This window comes from Lissotriton helveticus, chromosome 6, assembly GCF_964261635.1.
Source record: "Lissotriton helveticus chromosome 6, aLisHel1.1, whole genome shotgun sequence".
NCBI lineage: Eukaryota > Metazoa > Chordata > Amphibia > Caudata > Salamandridae > Lissotriton > Lissotriton helveticus.
The window spans coordinates 877,321,226-877,343,354 of NC_136067.1; the positions used below are offsets into that span (position 1 = coordinate 877,321,226).

At 47.9% G+C, this 22,129-nt stretch overlaps 1 protein-coding gene across 5 annotated transcripts in view; it reads left to right on the forward strand.

Annotated features, from left to right (window-relative positions):
• Window positions 1-22,129, forward strand: part of FAM184A (family with sequence similarity 184 member A) — a 572,845-nt gene that overhangs the window by 476,000 nt on the left and 74,716 nt on the right. For all 5 annotated transcript variants that reach the window (XM_078648472.1, XM_078648471.1, XM_078648473.1 and 2 more), the window contains one exon: window positions 3,657-3,784. In XM_078648472.1, coding sequence (XP_078504598.1) covers window positions 3,657-3,784 — 128 coding nt within the window. The remainder of the gene's footprint in view (window positions 1-3,656; window positions 3,785-22,129) is intronic.

Below are 22,129 nucleotides of genomic sequence, written 5' to 3' on the forward strand. Positions count from 1 at the left end.
CTTTCCTGGGTTCTACCGAATCTACTTTGCTTGGTTGCTGATTGTTTAATGACCAGGACTGTGCGTCGCAGGAGGGGGGTAGTGTGACCGGGGATGTGTGATTCTCCTCCTCCCTTAACTTTTCTTTTCTTCTTTTTCTGTGTTTCCTTTCTTCATAAATCTCTTTTCTACTATATTTCGGGTTTTTGGTTGCTGGGCGACAGGCACGCTGCTAGGGGAGTAGGCCGTAGCCATCTGCAGGGGTGCAGGGTGGGGGGTAGGGGGTGGGGTATTTTTGTTTTTCTGTTCTCTGTTTCTATGGCCTTTTTCTCTTTTTAGTTTGACTGGACTTTCCTTTTTTCTCTCCTTCCCTGGGTTGGGGGACAGGGTATCGGGTTACTGTTTGGGCTTTTTGGGCGGTGCTGGGACTGTGGCCGCTCAGCCTCTCCTGTCATTGGATTCATCGGGTGGGGTATTAGTCGGAAGTCTTCAGTAATGTATGCTTGCTTATATTACTTGCTTCGAAATGTGGTCGTCTCTACAGTTGGACATGCTTCCCTGCCTACCCGGTGACTGTATCTACTTTAGATCCCGTAGCCGGCCCCCTCCTGTTTTCTTTTCTCTCTCTTCTTCTCGTTAACATATGGAATTGTATTGCGTATTTACCATGTATATACTATTTTATTTTAAAAATTGACCTCTCTTATCCTGAGCTGCTCTCCTGGGTGTGCCGTAACACTTTGATGCTCTAATTTTGCTGCCATGCCTCCGGGATGTTTGGCTGAATAGCTGTGTGCACCCTTTTCTAAATAGAGGTCTTCAAAAAAAAAAAAAAAAAAAAAAAAAAAACAAGGCTCTGCTCTAGTCTAATTTATTTTTGCTGTATATACAAATGGTCTTGATGATGGTTTAAAAGGGATCAAATCTGATAAACCCAGACTGGGTTCAGATCTAGCCACCCTTTTACTGCATGCCAGTGCCTCTGTCCTATGTACGCATACAGAAAATGGACTGGAGTCATCAGGTGCAGGGTTTGAACAATTTTACCTTGAAAGCTTATTATTAATTTTGAGAAGCCTAGAGTCTAGCATTATGTCGCAAACAAAACCTGAGGAAAAAGATCTGCCTGAATAGAAATCCTTTGGTTTAAGTTAAGGACATTGATTACTTAAGCCTCTGGTCTGCTTTGTCCGCCAAATATTCCACACCGATAAAAAAAAGTATTGTAACATCTTCACCACAACTGTAGCTGGACTGCAGTTTTTCAACCAGAATCTTGGTGATTGCACTTTCTCAGCAGCTTTAGCTATCACTAACTTCACCTGAATTTTGGAACCTTTGCAGGGCACTATATGAATCTGAATTTTGGGGGCTGAGTGAAGTAAAACGTTTGTCTATTGTAGAAACAAAGATTTTAGACTCCTATTAAACCTCCCTTAATCTACACCTACTTGTTGCATGAGGAATTAGGTGTTCTAAGAATCTTGAACTGAGCTGAACATCGAACTCTACTTTTTAATATATGACTCTGGATTAATTATTAGGGAGCAGTGTTCAGAGATATTATGAGAGATCTTCTTTCTAAGGAGGACATTGCTTCACTTACATGGATTACACACATAAAAAATGTCTTATAATAAAGGTGGCCTGATATTGGTCTCCCCTGATACATTGTGATCAAGAAATGGCTGTATTATTATTGTTATTATTATTTATATGGTGCGCAAATCATCCCCCAAGGGATCTCTCAGCGCCCAGGAAAGCAGGCGACCTCCTACAACATTACTACCTTAAAATAGCCAGGTTTTTAGGTGTTTCTTAAAGATAGTCAGGGTGGGACATGCCCGCAGATCTTCTGGCAACGCATTCCTGCGTTTGAAGGAGCCTTTGGCCACTGGATCTTAGCTGCCGGACCGCGGTATACCATTCTAATTTCTTAGTTAGGTATCTAGGTCCCCGTCCTTGAAGCACTTTGAAAACTAGGCATAAAAGTTTGAAAACTGCTCTTTTCCTGATAGGAAGCCAATGTAACTCTCTCAATAGTGGCAGAGATGGAGTACGTGCTGGCTTGTTCAATGCCAGGCGTGCCGCTGTATTTTGAACAACTTGTCTTGAGAGCAGGTCCTCCCTCATCCCCATCAGTAGAGCGTTTCCATAATCTAGTCTACTAGTGCCTGTATCAGGACCCTTCTGGTGGAGAGAGGAATCCATGGAAAAATCTTTTTTAGTGTACGCATCAGTCCAAAACACTTGCCTGATAGGGTCTTAACATGCTCCTCCATAGATAGGTTGTCCATTAAAATTGTATTACCAAGACGAACTGCATTGACTCTCCCTGCCAGCCCGCACCATCATCTGCATTATTTATGAAGACATCATGACCAGCCCCCCCCTTTATCTTGCATACAAGTGCACCATCTCAGATGATTCTCAACACACCTCCCTCCAGGACACCATCTGAATACAGACTACGAAATGCAAAAAAGAAAAAAAAACAAGACAATGGGTCTTTCCCATCTATGCACCCAGGATCTGGGAACAGCATCCCTGTATCCATAAGATTCACCCCCAAACTACATTCCAATGCATTAACAGTCGACAAAACAGTTATTTCTCCTATTACTCATCAACTCTATGTTGTACTTTGACTTTGTACAGTGCTACGTAGCCTTTTGGCTAGCTCTGTAGAAATCATACCTATATACATACAAGAAAAAGTGCAGAGAGTGGAAGTAGTCCTTGTATCGATATCTAGAGGCACCGCCTATGTCACCCCTAAAAAGCAGTGGGTTGCCGACCGTACTTACCTGGGAACACCGCTTGCACATGACCGCTTTATGTCATACATAGGGTGGGAATATTGCCAAACGATAATTAGACCAGGAACTTTAAATCAGCTCTACCTCAGCCTGGAACTCGTCTTTTTCAGTACAGCATGATTGAAACTACCTTGCAATCCTTACTATTCTGCCCATTTTATGATAAACCCAATAATATATGGCTTTTTCTATTTACATTAATTTGTATGCTCTTATACTAGCTCTGAATGTTTAAACTCTGCCTATCAAATTAGAAGGAAAATTCAGACTATGAGAATAATCGAGAATGTTAACGTGGGCAATATTTTATGTATAGATGAATTATATTTTCTTACATTATTGTATTACAGGTATGCCTTTATTTATCCTTCTTTTAATGTTTTTTCATGTTATCGATTGTCATTATGTTGAATGGTTTATTGGGTCTTTTTATATGAATAGACCAACTAAAAATAATAATTTAGCTGGCATATCCATGCATTATCATCATCAAGAGCACAAAGGAGTGTTCCTACTACCATTCCTGGTTTTGCCTTAAAATATGTTTTTAAAGCATTTAATCAGAATTGTTCAGGAGATATTCTTTAGGGCATATCTTTACTGAAACATTCTGTGCTAAGCCGCACATGTTGCTGGAAACTTTTCTGTATTCTTTTTGGATTACTAGTGATGAACTCAGTGATGTTTGTGATTGGTGAAAACAAAGATCATTAGAGAATAAGAGCTTAATAAGTAAGTCATGTCTTAACTTTTCGGAAGTGGTGTTGGATTTTTGTATTTGGATTGTATATTGGATGTAATGAATACAAAAGTGGACAAGTATTTCCTAATGTACTAATTGTTGCTTTTCATAATTAGCCTCTCTACGCTCCGAGCTAAATCATCAACATGCAGCAGCAATCGACCAACTGAGACACAGTCACCAGCAAGAAATGGCAGCAGCTACTCTGGAAGTAGAAAGAAGTATTGAACTTAGCAGGCGGCAGGTAAAAAGGACTTAAGTATTATGTGGGGGCTGGAACTCTCTTGTGGCTCTTCTCAACAAATTATTCATAGTTTACAAGTAAATATAACTAGATAGGGTCTTTGTTTGAGGATCACAGACATGGTGTAGGATCTGCTCGAATTCGATGGAGCAGACCCATTCCTGCTCTCAAGGCAAATCCTGCAACAGGTTTTCTTTGCGATCAAAGTCATTGGTAAGTTGAAGTCTAAATCAAAGAGGAAACAATAGAAGATAAAGCAGGACTCAACCCCACCCCACTGCTCTCTATCTAAAGAAAAGTTGTAATGTAATCAAGGTGCCACTCAAATTCACTTCTTATCCCTGATTGACGAGCTGATCCTGCAGTGGATTCCGATGCACCTTCAGTCCTCTGGATCTTCAGCGACACTGCAGCAGGTCGAGGCCTGTAAGTAGACTATGTTGCACATTTCTAGCATTCTGCCAGCTCCCTCTTGTGCACCTTTGGGACCCAAGGATCTGCAGTGGGCTCCAGTGGGATTACAGCCAATGGATCCATCCTTGGCACCGGCTGAGCCCCTAGAACCTCTTCTGCATCAACGCCAGTGCTCACTTCCATTTTAGCTCTGAGACCTGCCCCATCCCTCTTTCATCAACACTGGTCCTGTCATCCCGGACACTGAAGAGGGATCAGATTCCTATCTCCAAGCTAAATCTGTCTCGACCTCGACCAAGCTCATGCTCTGACTCCAGTCCTGTGCACCTAATTCCTGTACAGCATGATTCAGACAATACATTTCCAATATCATGGCTCTGTCCTCAAAGGCTCCATCATATTTTTGGTTATGATTCTGACCAGAGTTTACCACCACCCGAAGAATGAGAGTGGTAATGATAGGCTTGATACTTCCCTGATACAGTGTTCATTCCCGCCCTCCCCCTTGGGCTGCTAACAGTAGAGAGTGCTTCCTTTGCTGTGGTAATTATATGTGCTTCTGAGGTCCTGTACATTAACAACCTTTTTTTGAAGTTAAGATATACTTGCTTGCAGAAGTTATGCAATCTGGGCCTGCGTCCTGGAAGCCCTTACTCTAATTCAACAAAGCCCTAACAGACACTCATATGGGCAAATGGTCTAAGTCTTGCTCTTGCCTACCTTTGAACAGGCAGGTGTTCAGACTTCACAGTCTGATGCCTTCCTTACACAGCACTCTACTCTTGAGAGGTTGGTGGTACAAGCTTTCACCAGCAAGGTTAACCGAAGTTCATTCCCTACCACCCCTCGAGACAGAGAGGTGTAAAAAAGTCCGGCTTTTGGTAAATAAATCATTTCTTTAGCTTTCTTATCTGTGAGTTCAGCCAATGTGGTTGGCTTATTAGGCCACTAGATCTTGCCGGCTGTCCCAGAAGAGCTTAGGGCCTCTTTGGCTAAAATCATTCAAGGTGGTCAGGATGTAGCCAAGTAGACGGTTTGTGTCGGTCTCGAGGCTACCATTGGTATGGGGCAAGCAGTCGGTTTTAGTAGGGGCTTTATCACCATGTATGGATAAGATCCACAGGCTTTTCTAGAGATGTACTGGCTTCCCTTATTGATATACCCTTTGATGGCTCCTGCCTATTTCATGAAAAAGCTGATTCCAGCCTATAATGCTTTGAGGAAAGTAAGGTTAGGGCACATTCCTTCGGCCTTTATACCCCTGCCAGACAGTTACCTCATCAGTTTCAGCACTGCTGAGGCTACTCCAGAGAGTTGGCACATAGGGAAGCACCAGGCTCCCTGCTGTAGTTATCCAGTCCTTTCATGGCTGGGGACTGGTACCAGGCAGAAAACAAGGAGGTCATCGGGGCACAGCTTTTCCAAGTCCCCTCCTGTTCAGCATCTGCCTTCAAGCAACTTTAGTTTGTCCTTAGTGGTGCACAACCACACTATAGGAAGCAGGGTCCAACGTTTTTTTCCAGGGTCAACCAGATCATCCAGCAGGAGTAAACCCTTCCGTTCCTTTTGGACCCACTGCAGCTTCCTCCCTCATCAGGTATGCCCACATTCGGATACTCGTCTTCACTACCTTTATGACTGGCTGTTGAAGGCGAGTTTGCCACAGTCCCTTGTACGCCACCTTCTAACGACAGTCAACCTTCTCAGATCATTGAAGTTCTTGATCAACAAGCCAAAGTCATACCTGATTCCTTTGCAGAGTTTTCCTTTTATGGGAGCTGTCTTGGGTACGGTTCAGTTCAGAGCTTTTTCTCTGTCACAATGATTCCAGAATTTTCAGGCTTTGGTCCTGATGGTTTAACCTCTTTGCTGGATCTTGATGAGAGCCGCTTTGAGGCTTCTTGGCCTGTTGGCCTCAAGCATCCTCCTTGTCCACTTTATCCCAGTAGTTTGACCTGAAGTCTCAGCGGGTGTAGCACCAAGAAAACCTGTCAGAGATCATCCAGATTTTGAAGGAGACTGCAGAAGATAAGCAGTGGTAGCTCCTCAACTGCAACCTGACCACCACTGGTCCGGGGAGGTAATCTTGAATGGGAGGAGATCAGAAGTGTATAGTTTCCAGTTAAAATCTGCCTTCCTATCAATCTGTTGGAGTTGCAGGCTATTCACCTAGTGTAGAAGCTCTTCTCACTATCCTTCAAGAAGAGGCTGGCACAAGTTCTTACGAACAACTGCATCACCATGTGGTATTGTCTGATAAAAAGGGTGGAGTGGGGTCCTGGGTCTTGTGCCAGGATGCTCTGCACTTTGGAGTTGGCTGGAACGTCAGAGCATCTCCCTGATTGTGAGCAACCTGGCAGAAAAATTGAACGCTAGGGTAGACAATCTCAACAATCTGTACTAGCCAGATCACGATTAGCAGCTACACCCTGAGTTGGCAAAGGGTGCCTTCAGACACCTTAGCTAGATTTTTCTGCTGCTGTCGACAATATGCACTATCCAAACTTATGTGTATTGGAGTTCCTGTGAAGGCCCTCCTCAGGACATGCTTTTCCAGTGGGTTTGAACATCCGACTCCTGTATGCTTTCCCACCTCTCCCTCTCCTGCCCAGAGTTTTGAAGAAAATCGGGAACGACCTGGCCCAAGTTGCTCTAGTGGCCCTGTACTGGGCTAGGAAAGTGTGGTACCTGAACTTCTCAGCATGTGCGTCTGCCTTACAATCATGCTACTACTTCGAGAAGAACTTCTCTCACAGCAGTTAGGCAGGGTCCTGCACCCAGGCCAATGCAATCTACATCTTCAAGCTTAGAGTGGCGGCAGTAGACTGTGTTTGATCTGCCCCCTGAAATAGTGGATTTCATCCTGGGAGCCCTCTACAAAATCTGTTTACGCAGGACTTTGGGACAAGTTTGCAGCTTGATGTTTGCTCCCATAATGCAGACCCGTTACAAGATACGCTGACGGATGACCTGCAGTGGGCACTGATAAAAGTTACCCGCCAGCCCTTCCACCTTTTTGCATTTACTGCACCAACAGTCCTTGTTTAACTCACCTGTTGTGATACAGTTAGGTCTGTGGCTAAATAAACACTTTGTTTTTTCTATATGGGAAATGTGTTACTTCCTTAAATGTTCATTCTTCTTGGTTATTGCCTGTTGGAACCTGGGATGTCAGGTCACCTAGGGTAGCCTGGCCTAGGGTAAGACATGCAATTCTAGAGGCACAAGTGTGAAGGTTGCAGACCACCCAGCAGTAAATCCACGCAGTAACACTTAAAAAGGACACTACACCAATTTGTTGGAAAAATATGTACTGGTTTATAAAAATAATATACTCTGCTCTTTGGTTTCAAAATTTACAATTTAGGCACTTCAGTTTGTCATGGAAGCATTAACTACACTTTTAAGTTCTAAAACATTCACAACCAGCATTTACAGTACATTACATTTAGTCAGACCTCTTAACCAAAACTGGCAGGTAACTCTTGTACTTCAATAGCTCAGTTATGCATTTACTGTACTCTGCTTTACTCTATAGCATCTCTCATTAAAGCATTACTTTAAAGGAGGCAAGATCAGCACTTATGTTAGATCAGGTAAGCAATTTCCTTTACATGGATGACTCTACAATTCCCCTTCTTAGCTTGTTAAAGAAGAATTGGTTATAACCACTTGAATCAGCTTTCAATAAAGCCCTGTCAGGGATTCCTCATGGACGCTGTACTCCCGGGGCCAGAGTCTCAATCTATGACACCAGTTAATCTTGTGGAAGTCACTCCCCCACGTGTTTACCTCCTTACTTGTAATTGTCGATGCTGGAATCGTCCTGCGCCAGAAGTAATGGGGGAAAACAGCCGATATGGCCAAAGTATCGAGTGTGGCAAGGGCTTTCTTGCTTTTCAAAGCTCCCCTGCTCTCCCTCCCCACTCGGGCCAGCTCCTCTGCTTGGCGCTCGAGCGGAAGGTAGGCCGATTTCTCAATACCCCCAGGCCGCCACCGGGCCCCTCAGCTTCCCCCTCCTTGCTCGGCCAGCTCCTCCGTGTGGCGCGCGAGCAGAGGGAGAAGGCGGGACACTCACTCTGGCTGCTGAGGCAGCCGGCGCTCCTCCGTGATGATCGGCGGGGCCACTACTCTCGCTGACATGCGCGGTAGCGCTCGCATTGGTGCTGCCTCACACAGTGCCCGCTCCCAGGAAGGACGCTTTCCACACGGGCCTGCTCGGTCCTAGGCCCCTCCTGAGGGGATGGCTGCGACGTATTGGGCATGCGCGAAGGCGCCTTCACTTTCCCTTGACAACCGGGGCGCTGCAGGCAACGCGTCTGAAGCGCGGTAGGCGCCCCCGGGGTCTCGCTCACAGCCGAGGCGGCGCTGCCTCAAAGAAACCGGCACCCCTCACCCCTCGTCAGTTCCCAAGGAAATCAGGGCATCAGCTGACTGCACGTCCGGCCAGGATCTTCTGGGACACAGGGGCACAAGCCTTCCCCCACACCCAGGAAGGTAGGAACAGCGCTGGATCTCTTCTCACTTCAGCTCCCACTTCCTAGCCCTACAAAGTCCTTTTACCACTCAACACTGAATGGAGGCTGGTGTCAAGGGATGAGGGTTATTCTTTCAGAGTTCCTTCCACTGGGCAGAGGACTGCGCTCCACAGCGCCACAGTCTCCTTCTCCTGTTTACACCCCACTATCTTTAAGCTAGGGGTTAGTCAGGCGCCCAGGGTCTCCAGCCAGTCAAAGCAGCAGGGATAGGACAAATAACCCAAGGGAGGACGGGTGGTGAATCAATAGGTCCAAACCTCTGACTAGCCTACCCCCACCTTAAGCTACAGCCTGTCCTCCAGCTGACTCTCTCAGGAAGACAAAATGGCTGACCAGCATTCCGCCTTTTATAGGCTGACCCTCAGAAGTCCAGAAGGGACCAGAGGGTTCTGGAACGCCCTATTCTACTCTATGGGACAGGTTCTGGGTATGACAGTTGAGACAGTTGGTAGCCACCATTTTGTGACTCCAGCAATTTCCCTGTCAGAAAAGGCCTCTAGGCCTGAGGTGAAAGACTATGAAGGGGGAAAGAACACCTATCCCCTAGACCAACACCTTAAAAAAATCTAGTGGACACAAAAATTAATAAGGGCATGAGGGGCAAAAAGGGGACAAAATAAATAATAAATGGGAGGGACTACGCAAAAAGCCAGACAGGTCTAACACGCGTCCCCCCCAGCTGAAAGTGGGGAGAACTACCCAACCCCTTGGGAGTCCTCATCACTAAGGCGGAAATACCTGGAGAGACCGTCTGCATTGGCGTGGTCCACTCCAGGCCGATGTTCCACCCGGAAGTCCATTCCCTGTAGGGAGATGGACCATCTCAGCAACTTGGGATTCTCCCCCTTCATTTGCATTAGCCAACGTAGGTGTCGATGGTCAGTCTGAACCAAGAAGTGCGTGCCAAACAGGTATGGCCGCAGCTTCTTCAGAGCCCACACCACCGCGAAAGCTTCCCTCTCAATTGCACTCCACTTCTGTTCCCGGGGAAGCAGTCTTCTGGATAAGAAGACCACAGGCTGATCCAGGCCCTCCTCATTTAGTTGCGATAACACTGCCCCAATGCCATGTTCTGACGCATCTGTCTGGACAATGAACTCCTTGGAGAAGTCTGGGGCCCTCAGGACCGGTGCTGCACACATTGCCTGCTTCAACTTTTCAAAGGCTTGCTGACAAGCCTTCGTCCAAACTACCCGTAGAGGTTGTTTCTTTGAGGTGAGCTCTGTGAGGGGCGCTACAATAGTGCCATACCCCTTCACAAAGCGACGGTAGTAACCTGTGAGGCCCAGGAAAGCTCGGACCTCAGTCTGTGTCTTGGGGGGTTCCCAGGCCATGATTGCCTCAATCTTTGCCTGCAGGGGCTGCACTGACCCCCTACCCACCAAGTGTCCAAGGTACACAACCGACCCTTGCCCAATCTGGCATTTGCTGGCTTTGATGGTCAATCCAGCTTGTTTCAGGGCCTGGAGAACTGCTTGCAAATGTTGCAAATGGTCCTCCCAACTGCTACTGAAGACAGCAATGTCATCCAGATAAGCAGCGGAGAAACTCTCCATTCCGGAGAGGACCTGATTCACCAGTCGCTGAAATGTGGCAGGGGCATTTTTGAGCCCAAAGGGCATCACACAAAATTGGAAGTGTCCCTCAGGCGTGGAGAAGGCTGACCTTTCCTTTGCTCCATCTGTCAAGGAGATCTGCCAGTACCCTGAAGTGAGGTCAAAGGTACTTAGGTATTGGGCAGCTCCTAGCCGGTCAATTAACTCATCCGCCCTAGGGATCGGATGAGCATCAGTCTTTGTAACTGAGTTCAGTCCTCGGTAATCCACACAGAACCTCAGTTCTGGTGTGGTGCCTGGTGGGGCGGCTTTTGGCACTAGCATCACCGGACTGGACCAAGGGCTGTTGGAAGGTTCTATCACTCCTAGCTCTAGCATCTTGGCAACCTCTCCATGGATGCTAGCCTTCACCTTGTCTGACAGCCGGTAGGTCTTTGACTTCACTGGTGGGCTGTCTCCTGTGTCCACATCATGGGTACACAGGTGGGTTCTTCCCGGAACAAGGGAGAACAACGAAGAGTACTGCTCCAATATCTGGCGGCAGTCCTCCCGCTGCTCAGGAGTTAGGGATGGGGAGAGAATCACTCCCTCCACCGACCCATCCTTCTCTTGAGACAAGAAGAGATCAGGGAGAGGCTCGCTTTCTGCTTCCTCGGCACCATCAGTCACCATCATCAGGATGACCTCTGGCCTCTCATGGTGGGGTTTGAGGCGATTGGCATGCAGCACCCGTAGGGGCTGTCGAGGGGTCTTAAGATCCACCAAGTAAGTGGCCTTACCCTTCTTTTCCAACACCTCAAATGGGCCTGTCCAACGATCCTGAAGGGCACTTAGCTCTCCAGGTTCCATCACCCACACTTTCTGGCCAGGCTCCAATTCCACCGGGTGAGCATTGTGGTCGTACCATTCCTTCATTACTGCCTGGCTGGCCTCCAAGTTGTCAGAAGCTTGCTTCCACAACTTGGCCATTTGGCTCCGGAAGGCCAGCATGTAGCTCACCACATCCTGAGGAGGCTTTCTGGGAGACTTTTCCCAGCTATCCTTCACCAGGCTGAGAGGTCCACGCACAGGGTGCCCGTACAACAGTTCAAAAGGGCTGAAGCCCACTCCCTTCTGCGGCACTTCTCGGTATGAAACCAGCAAACAGGGCAAGAGGACGTCCCATTTCCTCCGTAGGCTCTCAGGCAGACTTCTTATCATGCCCTTCAGGGTCTTATTGAACCTCTCTACCAGTCCATTCGACTGGGGGTGATAAGGAGTGGTGAACCGGTAAGTCACTCCACACTCCTTCCACATCGCCCGCATGTAAGCTGACATGAAGTTGGTCCCCCTGTCGGACACAACTTCCTTGGGGAATCCCACTCGGGTAAAGATCCCCATTAGGGCTCTAGCCACCACAGGTGCAGTGACTGTCCTCAGAGGAATTGCCTCTGGGTACCGTGTGGCATGATCCACCAGAACCAGGATAAACCTGTGACCAGCTGTTGTTGGTGGATCCAAGGGCCCTACAATGTCGATGCCCACCTTTTCAAAGGGGGTGCTAACGACCGGAAGTGGTTCCAGGGGAGCCTTCAGCTTCACCCCTGTTTTCCCACTGGCCTGGCAGGATACACATGTCCGACAGTAAGTGTTGGACGCCACTTTCATCTGAGGCCAGTAAAAGTGGAGAACGAGCCGAGCAAAGGTCTTGTCCTGGCCTAAGTGTCCTGCCAAGGGTATTGCATGAGCCAATTCCAGGAGAAAGGCTCGGTATTGCTGCGGGACCACCAAGGCCCTTAATGAGCCAGGTAGGGGTACCTTGGGTTCACTGTAGAGGAGTCCATCCTCCCAGTAAATATGGTGGTGTCCCGTAGCATCACCTGCTGCCTGGGCTTCAGCCTGACGCCTCAGTCCCTCAAGGGTAGGGCACTCCCTCTGCCCCTTACAGAATTCCTCTCTGGTAGGTCCTCCCTCCACATGCCACTCAGCAGGGATGGGTAAATCCTCCAGAGAGTCTACTTCCCCTTCCATGGACTCCTGGCCCACCACCGCAGGTGGCCGATCTGTCACATGGGGCGTGGAAGCCGAAGCAGGCTCTTCCTGTCTTCGGGTCTGTCCCTTTTTGGCAGCAGGTTGGGCCATTGTTCCAGGCTCCAACCCAGGCGAACTCCCTCTTTGGGTAGTCGCAGACCGTGTGCTCACACAGGCCCAGTCAGGTGTACCCAGCATCGCAGAGTGCGTCCGGTATTCCACCTCTCTCCAAGTGTTGTGCTCCATGTCATTCCCCAGCAGACAATCAACTGGCACGGCAGGGCTTACGGCAACTCGAAGTGAACCTGCAACCCCTTCCCACTCAAAGGGAACCTCAGCCACTGGATAGTGGCCCATTCTGCCGTCAGCCATCGCGGCGGGGTGGAGTACATTGGGAACCACCTGCTCTGGAGACACCAGTTGACTTCTCACCATAGTCATACTGGCTCCTGTATCTCTCAGAGCCTCCCCTCTCTGACCATTGATGGTGACCCACTGCCCATACTTTGTAGTATTTGGGGGCACCTGGATCTTTGGAACCATCTCCCGCTCTCCCAGGGACACTAAGGTGACACCCGCCCACTCACCCCCCTTATCTAAGGGCAACTCCTCCCCGAGCGCTACACTAGCTACTCCCGGTGGTTTTCCTCCGGTGGGAGGGGGTGGTCTCTTTGGGCATCTGACATCTCCCTTATAATGTCCAACACCACCACACTCAAAACAGTGGAGAACCCTTGGCTGCTGGCTTTGGCCAGGATTGGGGTTTCTGGGCGGGATTGCCTTAGGGGTGAAACCTGTTCCCTTCCCTTGGAAACTGTTTTGGGGACCTTTAGAGAACTCCCTCTTTTTGTCTCCCCCCTCCTTCTTCTGAGGGGCGCCCTGTCCGGCCTTTTGGGAATCCCCTCCAGTCCCCTTTGAGGACACCCGGGTACTTGCCCAGATGTCCGCCTCCTCTGCAAGCTTCCGGGGATTGGTCAGCTTGCTGTCCACCAGGTGTTGGCGCAGCTCGGGAAAACATTTCTCGAGGAGGTGCTCTTTCAAAAATAGATCATACAACCCCTCATAGTCCCTCACCTCACTGCCCTTGACCCAGCCCTCCAATGCCTTACGTGCGTAGTCAAGGAAGTCCACCCAGTTCTGAGTGCTTAACTTGTGGCTCCCCCTGAACTTCTGGCGATACCTTTCTGGGGTAAGCCCAAACTTCTTTACCAATGCTAGCTTCATGATGGGGTAGTTGGTTTGCTCCTCTGGTTCCAGGGCCAGCAAGGTGTCCCGACCAGTAGGAGGCATGTACCTATACAAACCACCCCCCCAGTGCTTCTCCTGCACCCCATGGGCTCTTAAGGAGACCTCATAGGCAGCCAACCATTTGGCTATGTCATCTCCCTGACTAAAGCTAGCAATAAGGTCTTTTGGCAAATAGGGTCTGGACTCCCTGGCTGTCTCTTTGGATTCGCTGCCACCATTTATTACAGGAGAGGGCCCCCGTTGCAGGGCCTGGAGTTCCAACTCTTTCAACCTGAACTCGTGAGCCATCCTCCGCTCCTCTTTCTCCTGCTCCAGCTTAGCCAACTCCCATCTCAATTGCCTTTTTTCCCTCCTGTCAGTAAGCTCGGCTTCAGTTAAGCTTCCCCCAGAGACGCTACTGCCCTTGCTGGAGTAGGACACTGGTCCTGGGAGTAGGTTTTCCCCCTCAGGGTGGAATAATCCCTCTATCTCCACAACCGTGTCCCGGTCTGCCCCTTCATCCTCCTCCTTCCCTTCTTTGTGTGCCTCCACCCAAGCCCCGAGACTGGTCTGGAGTTCCCTCTTCTTGGCACCATGCTTAAAAAATACCCCCATTTTCTGGCAGAAATCCTTCAGCTGAGCCACAGAATAGGTATCTAAGTTTTCTAGTGCAAACTCCATTTTACAACAGGAAATACCAAGTTATACACACCAGGAAATTAGAGTTGCAAGGGCAACCTAAAGCCACCTCCACCCCACCACCAGGAACAAATTTGGAAAAACAAAAGGACAAATTAGGAGGGCCGCTAGGAGAAAACTCCTGGTGTAGGCTTAGTGTATTACGTTCAATTACTACTGAGTAGCTGCAACCACAGTCAGGATCCCACCGCTAGGCACCAATCTGTTGGAACCTGGGATGTCAGGTCACCTAGGGTAGCCTGGCCTAGGGTAAGACATGCAATTCTAGAGGCACAAGTGTGAAGGTTGCAGACCACCCAGCAGTAAATCCGCGCAGTAACACTTAAAAAGGACACTACACCAATTTGTTGGAAAAATATGTACTGGTTTATAAAAATAATATACTCTGCTCTTTGGTTTAAAAATTTACAATTTAGGCACTTCAGTTTGTCATGGAAGCATTAACTACACTTTTAAGTTCTAAAACATTCACAACCAGCATTTACAGTACATTACATTTAGTCAGACCTCTTAACCAAAACTGGCAGGTAACTCTTATACTTCAATAGCTCAGTTATGCATTTACTGTACTCTGCTTTACTCTATAGCATCTCTCATTACAGCATTACTTTAAAGGAGGCAAGATCAGCACTTATGTTAGATCAGGTAAGCAATTTCCTTTACATGGATGACTCTACAATTCCCCTTCTTAGCTTGTTAAAGAAGAATTGGTTATAACCACTTGAATCAGCTTTCAATAAAGCCCTGTCAGGGATTCCTCATGGACGCTGTACTCCCGGGGCCAGAGTCTCAATCTATGACACCAGTTAATCTTGTGGAAGTCACTCCCCCACGTGTTTACCTCCTTACTTGTAATTGTCAATGCTGGAATCGTCCTGCGCCAGAAGTAATGGGGGAAAACAGCCGATATGGCCAAAGTATCGAGTGTGGCAAGGGCTTTCTTGCTTTTCAAAGCTCCCCTGCTCTCCCTCCCCACTCGGGCCAGCTCCTCTGCTTGGCGCTCGAGCGGAAGGTAGGCCGATTTCTCAATACCCCCAGGCCGCCACCGGGCCCCTCAGCTTCCCCCTCCTTGCTCGGCCAGCTCCTCCGTGTGGCGCGCGAGCAGAGGGAGAAGGCGGGAAACTCACTCTGGCTGCTGAGGCAGCCGGCGCTCCTCCGTGATGATCGGCGGGGCCACTACTCTCGCTGACATGCGCGGTAGCGCTCGCATTGGTGCTGCCTCACACAGCGCCCGCTCCCAGGAAGGACGCTTTCCACATGGGCCTGCTCGGTCCTAGGCCCCTCCTGAGGGGATGGCTGCGACGTATTGGGCATGCGCGAAGGCGCCTTCACTTTCCCTTGACAACCGAGGCGCTGCAGGCAACGCGTCTGAAGCGCGGTAGGCGCCCCCGGGGTCTCGCTCACAGCCGAGGCGGCGCTGCCTCAAAGAAACCGGCACCCCTCACCCCTCGTCAGTTCCCAAGGAAATCAGGGGATCAGCTGACTGCACGTCCGGCCAGGATCTTCTGGGACACAGGGGCACAAGCCTTCCCCCACACCCAGGAAGGTAGGAACAGCGCTGGATCTCTTCTCCTAGCCCTACAAAGTCCTTTTACCACTCAACACTGAATGGAGGCTGGTGTCAAGGGATGAGGGTTATTCTTTCAGAGTTCCTTCCACTGGGCAGAGGACTGCGCTCCACAGCGCCACAGTCTCCTTCTCCTGTTTACACCCCACTATCTTTAAGCTAGGGGTTAGTCAGGCGCCCAGGGTCTCCAGCCAGTCAAAGCAGCAGGGATAGGACAAATAACCCAAGGGAGGACGGGTGGTGAATCAATAGGTCCAAACCTCTGACTAGCCTACCCCCACCTACAGCCTGTCATCCAGCTGACTCTCTCAGGAAGACAAAATGGCTGACCAGCATTCCGCCTTTTATAGGCTGACCCTCAGAAGTCCAGAAGGGACCAGAAGGTTCTGGAACGCCCTATTCTACTCTATGGGACAGGTTCTGGGTATGACAGTTGAGACAGTTGGTAGCCACCATTTTGTGACTCCAGCAATTTCCCTGTCAGAAAAGGCCTCTAGGCCTGAGGTGAAAGACTATGAAGGGGGAAAGAACACCTATCCCCTAGACCAACACCTTAAAAAATCTAGTGGACACAAAAATTAATAAGGGCATGAGGGGCAAAAAGGGGACAAAATAAATAATAAATGGGAGGGACTACGCAAAAAGCCAGACAGGTCTAACATTGCCCAATTATTATTTTATCATTTTTTCTTATAATGTATCAGATTGTTATGTTACAAAAGCTATGGTTTTAGCAGTGTCAGGTCTCCTCATATAGTCGTGGAATAGATGGGCCACAACACAATACAAGAGAAGTTTCTAAATGAAGGAATGCTTTTTTTATCTTCTAAATTTGACTTTCATCCCTTTAAAGATTCATGGATGGTGTCAACAGTTTAACTCTCAGGAGTTGTCACCTACAAATTTTACAATGCCTCTACCCCATGCAACAGCAACCAGCCAACTGTTAGCTGAGGCCTCTGGAGTTAGCTGGCCCCAAGATGTGACAGGAACAAGGCCTTACATGCCATAAGTAGGAGGGATGTAAAGTAAGGGAAAGTACAAGTGGTAATATCGGTTTTCCTGCCCGAAAATAAAAGCTTGTTATCAGCAAACCCTGGACTGCACATAAATGCATGCTCCAAAAAGGCATGGATGATCAAGGGTTGCAGTTCTAGGACTGAATCAGTTATCATTATCCAACATGGTAAAGAACAAAAAAGAAAAAACTAAATCCCAAAAAGCAGCTTTCTTTAGGACAGTGGCAAAAGCACATCTACCATGAAGATACTCCAAAATAATTTTCAGCAGTAGTACCTTAATTTTTCCAAGGCAACTCTTCCTGAGTAGGTCCTTTCATATTGCCTGTTCTGAATGACAGATGAGAGCAGGTTATCCAAACATGATCTCCCTCTTGAAATGATATCAAATTGTAATAATTACAATCTACCATTTTGTATTAGAGCACGCTCCTGAAGTGGGATCTGTAGGATGTGACCACCAAGGGCCATCTTGGACTAGAACAGACAGGAACAGGGCTGCTTATTGTTGAGCTGTCTCCCTCAGTTGATTGTTCAATAAGTGCTGTCACCAAGTTTGTTAAAGGGGACCAAAAGTCCTTATCCAGAGTGTGTGAAATTCCTTCCTCTTGGCCTGATGCAGATAAGTGTAGGCATTGAATGGCAAGAGTCCTGAGTTGGGGTTCTTCTTCGCTGCTCCAGGAGGCAGCACTCCATGATTTCCCATCTGTTGAGTAGAGCCAAAAGGAGGGACTTTGAGGGAGAGTTTTGATAAAAATCAAGATCCCAAAAAAGGGAGGCCTATATTGGAGAAGGTTATACGCACTGCACAGTGTGATTGAAACTGGACCAGCTTCTATAATTGGATTCAGTGAGGAATTCTCAAATGCGGGATAGCATGATAACATTTTTAAGGCCAGAAAGGACCCAGAATGTGTAATTGAGACTATATTGCAGATTGAGTATGATGTTAGGTTTAGGTATTTTCCAATTATGTCGTCCAACCTAAAAGAAACAAAATCATTGAACAGTTTGACAATGTGGAATGCGAAAAGCCCTGTAGAATGTGTCAAAGCAGTTTACGATGGTAAAACAGTTTCATCTGCTTTCAGACTTTTGATGAAAACATGATGTTCTTATCCACCAATTTTGATGTATAAAGGACCAGGTTCTCTTGTCACCATATATGTTTTACAATTATTTTGTTAAATAAACATAATTCTAGGTAGGGCCACTTTCCAATCTGTCTGATCAAGTTTGGCTAATTTAGTGTTGACATTATTGATTAATGTAGTTAAATTAGTAAATAAGCAAAGGCTATTGTAATTCCTAATTCCTACCCATAATAGACCAGAAAGACACCTGATGGAATAAGTTTACGTGTGTATCTGATGTATGAAGCATAAGCATGGATACTAAGCAAAAGAGCACTTTACAACATGAAACTGTACTTTGAAAGTGCGAGAATGTTGAGGGTTTGGGGGAACAAGAGAACTGGCAGGGGAAGAGAAATACTCGAATTACAATATGGAGAAGGTGGTTGGTACACTGGATGGGATGCAGTTGAAACAGAAGTAGGAGTGGGATGCTTTTGTCGAAGGTTAATAAGTGAATTACTTTGGGGATGCAGTGGGGAGCATAATGTAAGCTAAAGGGTAAAGAGTAGTTATTTTAAAGTAGATCCAAGGTGGTTACATTGTGATGAGGTGTTGCTCGAATGGAAGAATTGGAGAAGGAATTGGGACCTGCCAGATCTGGACTTGGATGATGTTCCACACCCAAGCATAGCTGGAAGAGGCCTGGCAGTGTCGCTTTTCCTGTCTGCATTTTTGGCTTCCTGTCTAGCATAGCTGCTGCTAATGTATTAGGTTTAGCACAATAAAGGATAACAGACAGATGTGGTGTACTTCAATTCAATACCCAAATATTTATAGCCCATGTTACATTTCATGTATGTGTAGTTCAGTTCATGCAGTTGCCCAATGCTCAATCCCTGGGTAGTATCATTACACTTTTCCATTTATCTTGGACAGTGTGTTTTTTTATCAGAACATTAACACCATGGTATTTGAGGGATTTATGACCGTCACTTGTATTTGACGGAAAAGTCATGTTTCGGTAAACAATCTCCAGTCCTTTAGGTCTCCTCAAATGTTCTGTCCACAATACTTTTAATCATATGCATAGCTTCAGCGATTGCCTGTTTTACTGTATCTGTCTGTCTTGGGTGTCCTTTTGGTGCCATTCCATTGCAATACAGTGTTTGTTAACAGAAGTGTTCATCAAGTTGTTGTAAGTTTCAATTTCCCGCATTTACATTGGGGTAATAGTCCCAGCAGACAGGCCCTCGGGTATCAGGGTATATTTGTTGGTGTATTAGGTACCCACCTTATCGATCACATGGTTCCAGGATTCTTAAATCTTAGGACACTCCCATATAAATTGAAAGAATGTTGCCTCTTTGTGTGGATAACTCGGCAGGTGTCATTTTTGATGATGTCTATTTTGTGCAGCGCAGCAGGAGTCATGTATGCATGGTTTCTGTTCCATAATTATATAAATAGAAATAAATAAAATAGTGACTATCACTCTAAAGCAGTGATCAAAGCTACAAAGGTTCATCACTGATGCAGAAAACTCCCTTGATTTAGGCCTCTTATTGGTTTCCACATGACAAATGAATATAGTCAATTTTTCAGAATCCACTAGAAGGGGCTCAATTCCATGGACACTAATTACCTTTCACGTAGAACAGCAGACATTGCCTTTTCAAAACTAATGTCAAATTATGCTCATTCTGACAAAACACACAACTGGGACAAACCACCCCACTGACCTCAGAGAAGTGTGACCAGGCGCTCCATGAGGAAGCAATCACTCTGCGAACATACACTTAGAATGAAAAGGAGTGAAACCTACCTACTCACATTGGAGAGCACACCTGAGTGTCCTGAAGGAGATCTTAAAACAGTGGGACAACCAGATATACCACTTTGTATAGCAGAACTGAAAATGGCATCTTAACTTCTTAAGGATGACCGAAAGGATGACCGTCCTGCTCCCAGCAGAAGAGGTCGCTCCACACGCTGCTCCCTGCCTCGCCCGGTATCGTAGCGCTTACCGCCAGACTGCTGAGTGCCTATCTCGCCTTGCACCCACAACTGCTTTAGCCTGCATAATTATTTATTAGAGTTCGTAGCGCTAGATTGCCCCACCTGTTTATTATTATTTATTAAATTGCTGATGTAAATTAGATCGTAGCGCTTGATTGCCAAGGTGCGCTTGTACGATATTTGAACTTGTGCTGGGCTGTCTGCAGACTTATTTGTGCCTGATTGTGCTGGCGCCACTGCCATTTGCATCGCGCTATTTACAATTGTGCCCCAATCCTGTTGCGATATTGGCTTGCTGCCATTTTGTTTTTTGTTGTTGTGTTGTGCCTCCCTGCCCTGATCTCCACCCCGCTCCCGCCTCCCAGCTGATCCTCCCTCCCACTGATACTGTTTATCCCCGCTCTGCCGTGGTAGGGCTGTGACCGTCCTGCTCCCAGCAGAAGAGGTCGCTCCACACGCTGCTCTCTGCCTCGCCTGGTATCGTAGCGCTTACCGCCAGACTGCTGAGTGCCTATCTCGCCTTGCACCCACAACTGCTTTAGCCTGCATAATTATTTATTAGAGTTCGTAGCACTAGATTGCCCCGCCTGTTTATTATTATTTATTAAATTGCTGATGTAAATTAGATCGTAGCGCTTGATTGCCAAGGTGCGCTTGTACGATATTTGAACTTGTGCTGGGCTGCCTGCAGACTTATTTGTGCCTGATTGTGCCGGCGCCACTACCATTTGCATCGCGCTATTTACAATTGTGCCCCAATCCTCTTGCGATATTGGCTTGCTGCCATTTTGTTTTTTGTTGTTGTGTTGTGCCTCCCTGCCCTGATCTCCGCCCCGCTCCCGCCTCCCAGCTGATCCTCCCTCGCCCCTCCCCTTCCACTATCCACATATGACAGATGCCTACGCGTGCAGCGTTCACGCGCAGCGGACGCGCCGAATGCGCGCCAAAGGTAAGCCCGTCTACGCCCGTCCGCGCCTGGACCGCGCCCAGCGCCAGCCCCCCTGGTCCACGCAAATCCCATTCCACCCGCATAACATACGACGCCGCAACCCTCTCAGCACTTAACCCCAGCCCACTCCCTAACTGCTACCAAGCCGCTCCAGGACACACCCATGGACCCTTCACCTGCCACTCCTGCAAGTTCGACTGCATCAGGACCCACACCAAATCCACAAACTCCAAACAGAGCTCCGACACTAACCACCTAAAGTGCTTACTGCTCAACACCCGCTCAGTCCATAGACACTCCATCGAACTCTGGAACCTACTCGACACTACATCGCCAGACGTCGCCTTCCTTACAGAAACTTGGATGAACGCCTCATCAGCCCCCGACATCGCCATAGCCATCCCGGACACCTACAAGACCATCCGAAAGGACCGCATCAACCAAACAGGAGGAGGCATCGCCATCGTCCATAAGAACACCATCCGCATCACGACCAGCTCCGACGATAACCTCGCTACCGCCGAACACCTTCACTTCCAGATTCACACCGACCCCAAAACCACATTTAGAGGCACCCTTATCTACAGACCCCCAGGACCCCGCTCACAATTCAGTGAAGACATCGCTGACTTCATCAGCCCACATGCCATCCCATCCGAGAACTACATTCTACTGGGAGACCTCAACTACCACCTGGACAAGAAAAACGACAACAATACCACCACCCTTCTGGACAACATGGCCAATCTCGGACTCAAACAACTTGTTGACACCCCCACCCACTCCGCCGGACACACGCTCGACTCTATCTTCACCCCCAGCAAGCACATCTCCTTCGATCACACCACAGCTCTCCACAGGACGGACCACAGCTGCGTTCACTTCCACTACAAAAAATCCACGTCCCATAACCCCCCACAACCTATTCCCCGAAGAAACTGGAACAAAATCACCACCGACCAGCTCTTCTCGTCGCTTCAACAAAACACTCCTGCCAATTCATCGGACCCAAACCAAGCAGCCACCAACCTCACACAATGGATCACCCACAGCGCAGACGAACTAGCACCCTTGAAAAACCGTCTAATCAAGCAAGGGAACAAAAAAGCCCCCTGGTTCAACGATGACCTTAAGAAATCCAAGAAGCTCTGTCGGACTCTCGAGAAAACCTGGAGAAAAAACCCTACCACTGACAACCTGGCCTCCTTCAAAAACGCCACCTGCAAACACCACCAACTCATCCGATCCACCAAGAAATCAGCATTTAAGGATCG